The sequence below is a fragment of the Macrobrachium nipponense genome, chromosome 47, assembly GCF_015104395.2.
Source record: "Macrobrachium nipponense isolate FS-2020 chromosome 47, ASM1510439v2, whole genome shotgun sequence".
NCBI classification, from domain to species: Eukaryota; Metazoa; Arthropoda; class Malacostraca; order Decapoda; family Palaemonidae; genus Macrobrachium; species Macrobrachium nipponense.
In genome coordinates this window covers 26,518,285-26,526,057 of record NC_087222.1, presented here as the reverse complement: position 1 = coordinate 26,526,057, position 7,773 = coordinate 26,518,285, and the positions used below count along the sequence as shown (strand labels likewise).

The 7,773-nt window shown below is 41.3% G+C and overlaps 1 protein-coding gene and 1 long non-coding RNA gene across 3 annotated transcripts in view; one reads left to right on the top strand and one right to left on the bottom strand.

The window, feature by feature from the left end:
- Positions 1-705, bottom strand: part of LOC135204811 (uncharacterized) — a 90,177-nt gene extending 89,472 nt beyond the window's left edge. For both annotated transcript variants that reach the window (XR_010312345.1, XR_010312346.1), the window contains exon 1: positions 592-705. This is a non-coding gene — a long non-coding RNA (uncharacterized LOC135204811). The remainder of the gene's footprint in view (positions 1-591) is intronic.
- Positions 706-862: 157 nt separating this feature from the next.
- LOC135204809 (uncharacterized) lies at positions 863-7,467 on the top strand. The gene is made up of 2 exons (XM_064234995.1): positions 863-1,151; positions 5,321-7,467. Exon 2 carries the CDS (start codon positions 5,326-5,328, stop codon positions 6,778-6,780), a length of 1,455 nt encoding a protein of 484 aa, XP_064091065.1. The 5' UTR covers positions 863-1,151; positions 5,321-5,325; the 3' UTR covers positions 6,781-7,467.
- The last annotated feature ends 306 nt before the right edge of the window (positions 7,468-7,773 follow it).

The window sequence follows — 7,773 nt, the reverse complement described above, 5'->3', positions numbered from 1 at the left end:
CTCTTCAGAAGAGAACAGGACCCCTTGTGGAAAAACAGGTCAGTTGTATAATAACATTGGGTCATTCAGTATACCTTAAACCGACCGACCTTGACCCCCCCACGCTGTAGTGACTTCTTGCAAAGCTTTGGCCGCCGCCGCCGCTGCTGCTGCAACAATGTTGCAAAAACACCAATTTAAAGAAACCTTACATGGACCGGCCTCTGTGCAACACGTAGCAAAGGACTTCAAAGAGATAGCTGCTGCTTTTGCGTCAAAATGATTGAAATGGGAAATCAATTGTATTGGAAATAAAAGATCAAGGTCAGGGCTTGTGTAGGTGGATGAAAAAGGACACACACACACACACACAAGAGACAGAGTGTGTTTTGAAGAGGGGTAGGTATCTAAACTTTAAGTTCATGGGATGCATGGCATACAAAACTTATAAAGGAAAGCACTCTCAGGAAGAGAGAGAGAGAGAGAGAGAGAGAGAGAGAGAGATGGCCTTCAACCAGGGGAGAAACAAACAAACAAACAAGCAAACAAACACAAGCAAACAAACAAGAAAAAAGTTGTTTATTTTCAGAGATTGCCAAGTCCCCGACCTACCTCACGGATACTCAGCGCCAGCGGTGAACACCAGCACGTGGACGACGTCCTTCTCTCTCTCTCTCTCACTCTCTCCTCACTCTCTCTCTCTCTCTCTCTCTCTCCCTGTCCGGTGGTGGCTCGTGGAAGGCCCTCCGTGCTACATTGTTCGAAGGACTCAAGCTAGCTGCTGTGCTGGGTAAGGGGAGGCGGGGAAGAGCTCGTGGAAAGTCCACCCCCTCCCAACCGGGCTCTGCCGGGGACGGTCAGAGTCAGACAGAAAAACATTGGCAGTAGGGTAGGGTACCTCGTCCACAACCCGACAACCGCGTTCATTTGTGTCGCAGACGTGGAGAGCGACGCACGTCGCTGCTGCTGTTGTAATTCCCTCCTGGTTACTTGTCAGTATACCAGGACAAGGTTCAACGTTCTAGGCAGGACGAGGACGAGGCGAAGGGCATGGATCGTGAGTGATGTGAGGAATACAGACCGATTAGAAATAGAGAACTTTGTCGAGTGTTTGAAGGATAATTTTTGTGGTTTTTTTTTCTGGTCCGACAAGTGGACTGGGCTATTTGAAGGTAAGAGCAAAGGATTCATTATTGTTTTTTGCTGTGTTTAACGATTGACAATTATTGTCTTCCTTTTATAAGCATGAAAAAAAAGTTTAGTTTTGAACAGGAACAAACAAGACACAAGTCTTGTACAGAGGTGTTCTAAAAATTATTCGGCCATCAAACCAACAGGGATTCATGTAAATGAATGGACGAGTTTGAATTGGTTTTGGAATGAATGTATTCTCTCTCTCTCTCTCTCTCTCTCCTCTCTCTCTCTCTCTCTTTCTCTCTCTGTGCTGTTGAGAATTCTTCTGCAATTCCGTGTAGGCAGTACAAGTGTGTCTGATATATGGAAACTTCTCAGAACAAATAATCATATTTTTATGGGAAAAATTACTGCTGAAAGTTTACTGTTGAAAGTTATATATATTATGTATATATATATATATATATATATATATATATATATATATATATATCGTTTTCTTGAAACATACACAAGGCATCAGACAAAATGATCAAGACTAGGCATCAATACTGTTGTGTTTTGCTTTTATGCACAGACATGCAGCCTGCCTGTTCAAACTCAGCCTAGACATTTATAGAAACCACATATTACGAAGTGTATTTTCAAGCTCCTGTGTACCTTGTTACTTTCCTTGCTATTGGCTGCTACACAATCAGTATCCTTGAGCAGATAATGGTCGTACATTAACTGGTGGGTTTTGGGGGAGAAATTGAAGTATATACCTTTTGCTCAAATTTTGGCAATTTTGGCAGAATTCTTGGGTAGTCTATGAGTTGTACTGTTTCAGGTCTTCAGTTGGGAGGCATTAGGGAGCTGCAGAAAGCTTGGCTGACTACTAATCAGTTCTCTTGACCAGGAAAACCGGAAGTACCCTTTTGCTGATTAAAAAAAAAAAAAAAAAAAACACGTTAAAATTTGTCAATTTTGGCAGATTTCTGGGGCAAGTCTACAATCTGTAGCCTACCACTCCATGTTTTCTGCAGTTTTCTGCCTCAGGAGCTGGTAGCAATCTCTGCAAGATAGTGCACTGCACAGAATCTGCATGAGAAATTATATTTGACAAGAGGTACCCTTTGCTGATAAAAAAAAAAAAACTTTAAAAATATCAATGGCAGTTTCTGGGGAAGTTACATCGTAGCCTACCGCTCCATGTCTTCTGCAGTTTTCTGCCTTCAGAGCTGTGCAACCTCTGAGGATGTGGCTGAAAATTATAGACTAAGAGGTACCCTTTGCTACAAAAAAAAGAAGTTAAAATTTGGCAATTTTGGAAGATTTCTGGGGCCAGTCCGTAAGTTGTAACCTACCACTCCATGTCTTCTGCAGCTTTTTGCCTACAGGAGCTGTAGAAATCCTCTGAGGATAGTGGCATTAGGAATTATATAGACTAATTATACAGGTATAGATTATAGGAGGAAAGCTGTCCTTATGTCTAGACACCTTCGCACACCAAGACATGAACTGGGGAGGATCTTCCGTGTCCTCATAGAGGACTTGTGTTCCTCCTCAGGGGAGTCAGTTAGATCGTTTAGTTATGGGATATAGGATATTAAAATGTCATCATGTCATATGGCAATATTTGTATTTTGCATTAAAAGCTCAAATATAAACATCTGGTTCCTTTAACTCTCAGCAACACCAGGTAAGCTATCAAATCTCGCATATACTCCTTGGAGACCAGTCACTCTAGGTATAGTAGTCCGGTCACTTCTTGGAAGGGTGGTCGGCCCAAAATATCCCTTTCAAACAGTCGTCAGGGTGGAGACCTAGCTACCTCATTCCAAAATCTCTCTCTCTCTCTCTCTCTCTCTCTCTCTCTCTCTCTCTCTCTTTCTCTCAAAAATTCCCACTTATCTTTGAAGTTGATCTCTCTGATATGATGCAATTGTCTGCCTGTTCACTCATTTATTTTTGTCTGTGTAAGGATAAGGAGACATTAAATGACTAGGCACCTCTTCCTTCAATACATTTGCAACCTTGCAATGCTACACAGACAGGTCACTGGAATTGCCATAAGTTTCCTTGGTTTATAAGTACCTCTTGACACGAACTTTCCAAGGTCTCATTCACTTTCCTTCAAGGTAGGGTGGGGAGGAGGGGGTGTGTCTAGGGAACCCCCCCCCCCACAAGACCTGACCCTCCAATCAGAAATGACCTCAGGGGGAATGAGGTCGCAAGACCCCCACCTAGAACCACTCCCATTAAGCCTTTGCAAGTCAATTTAATACAAATTCGAAAATATCTTTGGCCAGTCCAAGCTTTTGCCGATGACTTGGGGACTAGGATTTAGGTCTCTCTCTCTCTCTCTCTCTCCACATGAATCTGCTTACAAACAAAACCATGACCTGCCTTAATAGACTTCTCATTAGTGCAGTGCATGGCTTCTTCTTCGTCTCGCACGCGCCATTTTACCACTCCAGGAATGTGTGTGTCTCCACTTAGGGTCCAAAGAGCATATGATATTGATTCAGCCACTTTCTTTGCTTGCTTTCTTTTCCTTCTTTGCTTTGCTTGTTTGTTGTTTATGCTTCGAGGCCCAGATGTCATTCATCTAATATTTATTATTTATAAAATTTATCTCTTAGGACATTACACTTTTTGCTTATGTAAAAAAAAAAAAAAAAAAAAAAAAAAAAAAAAAAAAAAAAAAAAAAAAAAAAAAAAAAAAAAAAAAAAAAAAAAAAAAAAAAAACTCTACGGGAACAACACTCCGTCTTTCGATCTCCAAATTCTCCTTCAAATATATCAATTGGGTACTTGTTCGTGGTCACCCATTCAAGCATAGAACAGACCCGACATTGGTTTGGTTTACTGGTGGTATTTGTTTATAATGATATATATTATATAATATATATATCTATATATATATATATATCTAGATATATAATATATTTATATATATGTATATATATATAATTATATATATATATATATATTAATATATGTATATATATATATATTATTATATATATATATATATATATAGTATATATATATACTCATTGTATGTTCTCTCATCTCTCTCTATCTATCTATCTCTATCTCTCTCTATCTAGCTGTCTATCTATCCATCTGTCTCTTACTCTATCTAGCTATTTGTCTCTTTCTATCTGTCTGTCTTTCTTTCTATTTATCTCTCTCTCTCTGTCTCTCTCTTTATCTATCTATCTATCTCTCTCTGTCTCTCTCTCTATCTTTCTATCTCTGTCTCTGTCTCTCTCGCTATCTATCTAGCGGTCTCTTTATCTCCCTATTTATCTATCTATCTACCTGTCTCGGCCTGTCTCTCTCTCTCTCTCTCTTTCTCTCTGCATAGCAACAAAGGAAACAAACGAGCAAGCAAAAAAAAAATAGCCCACGAGAGAGAGAGAGAGAGAGAGAGAGAGAGAGACTTAACATTCCTTTTGAACGAAAGCCGAGGTCAATGACCTGATTCCACCAAGTCTTGGGACGATAGTGTGATGCCTCTTCGTAGAGTTAAAAAAAAAAAAAAAAAAAATCTAGTACCTTTAAAGTTTTCATCTGGTGTGTAATGTGAAATGGGAATTCAGTTTGTCGAACGAATGCGTCAGTGGTCTTTGTTTACAGCTATTTCATAAAAACTTAACTCTGGGATTAATTGTTGTGTTTTGAAAAAGGTGTTTCGCGTCCAGTCAGATATACAGGAATTTCAGGATAAGATATTTATGATTTGTGTATTAGAATAAAATTGCAAAATATATATAATGTGGATTAAACAGTACAGAATCATTTATAATAAAATGTAGCGTATTTATTTAGATTTTCGTTGGTGAAACAACGCTCTACTTGACTGTAGGATTTTAGCAAATTTTAATTTACGTTCAGTTAGGAATATAATGTTTACTCGACCTCTGCACAAGGGGAAAATCTTGCAGGCATCCCAAGTAAGCTGGAGGTCGCATCACGCCTTGTTTAAATATTTCTCTGAGAAATCAGTTGTAATAATCTACTGTTTAGATTATGTCAGCAAACCCATAAACATTGTCTTGTGTATTTATTATTAAATCTTATTCATACATTTAATTTCTGAAGACTAGCCTTGACATCCATCATTGGTAAATGATCTAATGCAGTTCAATCTACTATTTACATCATGTCAGCCCACCGATGCATTATCTATTTTCTCAAACCAAGTTTTTATTTCCAGGGACAATGAAGATGTTCTGTTCAACTGGCAGTGAAGACTGTGAGATTGGTTCAACCGAGTGCCCGGTGCTGTCAAGGCTACACCACAAGGGTATCGGTAGCCCCGAGTGTTCGGTTCTTGCCAGATTTACCCACAAGGACATTGGAGACAATGGACTTGCATTCTCTGGTCAGGGTTGCTGGAACAGACTGAGGAATTCCTCTTGCAATGGCAGCGAGCAATTTGGCAACACCGAGGAATATATCATGTGTAACAATAATAATGACTGCGGTACTGATAATCACAGCAGTAAGGGCATGAAGGCTATTTGCAATGGTTATACCTTACAGGAAGCCTCTTCCTTCATGGACTGCAATGCAGAGGAAGCATCACCCAGACTGAACGAACTTCTCGAGGGCCTGAATGAACCGGGAGACTCCCGTAATCCGCCAGTACAGCCCGAATGGCTCGACCGCGAGCTCTTCGACAGAGGACGGAAGTTCTACCAGAAGTTCCTCTTCTGCATCTTCTTCTCTGATCTGCTGTCACTTCTCATGGCATTTTCTCTCAGCAGAATACTGAGGCCTCTGATTTACACGGAGAAATCCGACACGCCAACCCGTGCCCTGCGGCGTTACGTCTCAACAATACTGCACATCATCACGTGGTTCTCCGGTGATGTTTGGGACCCTAACGACAAGGCTCACAAAGATATCCTCCACGTCAGGAACATTCACAAGAAATCGGCAGACATCTTCAACTCATCAGAGAACTACGATCAAGTCCAGGGGGCCAATGTTAGGGAGAAAGGACACACCGAACCCAAGTGTCCCTTCAGTCCATCCCTCCGTCAGGATCTACAGATGCAGGCCAAGAAAGGCCTCTGCCTTGAGTCCCACGACAACCCACCGCTCTACATCAGCCAGTGGGACATGGCCTTGACTCAGTACTGCTTCCTCGGCATCATTCTGGTCTACCCGAACCGCATGGGGGCGTGGCGAGCAACCGAAGAAGACTTGGAGGGCTTTGTCCACTTCTGGAGAGGGATCGGCTGGCTCCTGGGCATCGAGGACAAGTACAACTTCTGCAAGGGCACGGCTGCGGAAACAAAGGCCCTGTGCAAGGAAGTGGAGAAGTTTGTCATTATTCCCAGCCTCTCGAGATCCAACTGGAACAACGAGCACATGTCCTCCTCCTTGATGGACGGAATCAACATGATGGTGCCCGGATTGTCCTACCCGGCGATGTTCCGGTTCCTAGCCGACACGTTAGGATTGTCTGTGCCGCTGTTCGTCAGGAACATGAGTCTGAAGCATACTGTCCAGTACTGGGTCATGCGAGCCTTCTTGCACTTCGCATTCTTGATACCCGGCCTAGTCTACTTCTTCAACTCGTTATTGAAAATGTCCCTTGGGAGAGTGCAAGAAAAGCATCCGGGATGGTTTCCGGAGTCAAGAAAAGTGATTTTCACCAACACTTGACATAACTGTGTTTAACTGTTGCGTTTGACTGTACAAGATGACTGTTCAAGGTCTCTCGCAAGTCTGTGCCACCCCAGTTTGTTCCAAGTCTAGGAATGATTTCTATTTTGCCAGTTCTTGATAAGTTTGTGCTTGACATTACATTAATGTCAAGATTTACAAGATGTCAAATAATGTTTCTGTAAAGTACGAGAGTATAAGTCATTCGTCATACGACTCGAGACAGTATGTTTAACTAGTCTCTGACTAGAATTCATGCTTCCATAGCTTCTGTTGAGCATATGCCATCAGAAGGTCTGCCCTGAAGTCAAGGAAACATTGTGACTGGTACTTGACCATTACACAAAAGTTCAAACGTACAACACATCAAGTTCTCTTCGAAGCATATGCCAGTTGCTCGGGTAAGAGTTTGGTTGAGCCATTATTAAGTTATGCATTTTCATGTCCAGTGATCTAAAGGTATTATCATGTTTCAGTGTGGGGAAAGAAAGCGTTATTTTCGTATTGTTTCTAACTGTAAGTTTCTGCGCGTTTAAAGTCAAGAAGCAGAGTCAGTTGCTTGCTTGCACAAGCACATGCAGGAGTGCCCGATCAAGTGATGGCCAAGAAGTTCTTTGTTGAAGAAGAATATCTATATATTTTTTTCTCTCTGTGAATTGTGGCTAATAAAAAGAGCAGTTATTCTCAGGGACCTATTGCTTATCCTCCTGATTACCTAGCAATAATTCTTTATCCAGATGATTATCCTGCATTAGATAATTGATTTGCACTGATCTATTTTGGCAAAAAATTAAGGAGATGGGGTATTCTTGGTCACTTATCAGGCAAAAAATGTCCAAGACCCATTGAACTTGACTGCCAAGGTATCCACAACTAAAAATGGTCCTATCCTGACTTAGGGAGGATCCTTCTAAGCCACAGGCTACACGTTCACATGTAATTACAAGGTCAAGGTTGTTTGAAGACATGGAATTTGAGACTGAAAATGATATG

What these genes read in the sequence shown, in the direction of transcription:
- LOC135204809 (XM_064234995.1), top strand. Translation starts at nt 5,326, where the DNA reads ATGAAGATGTTCTGTTCAACTGGCAGTGAAGACTGTGAGATTGGTTCA.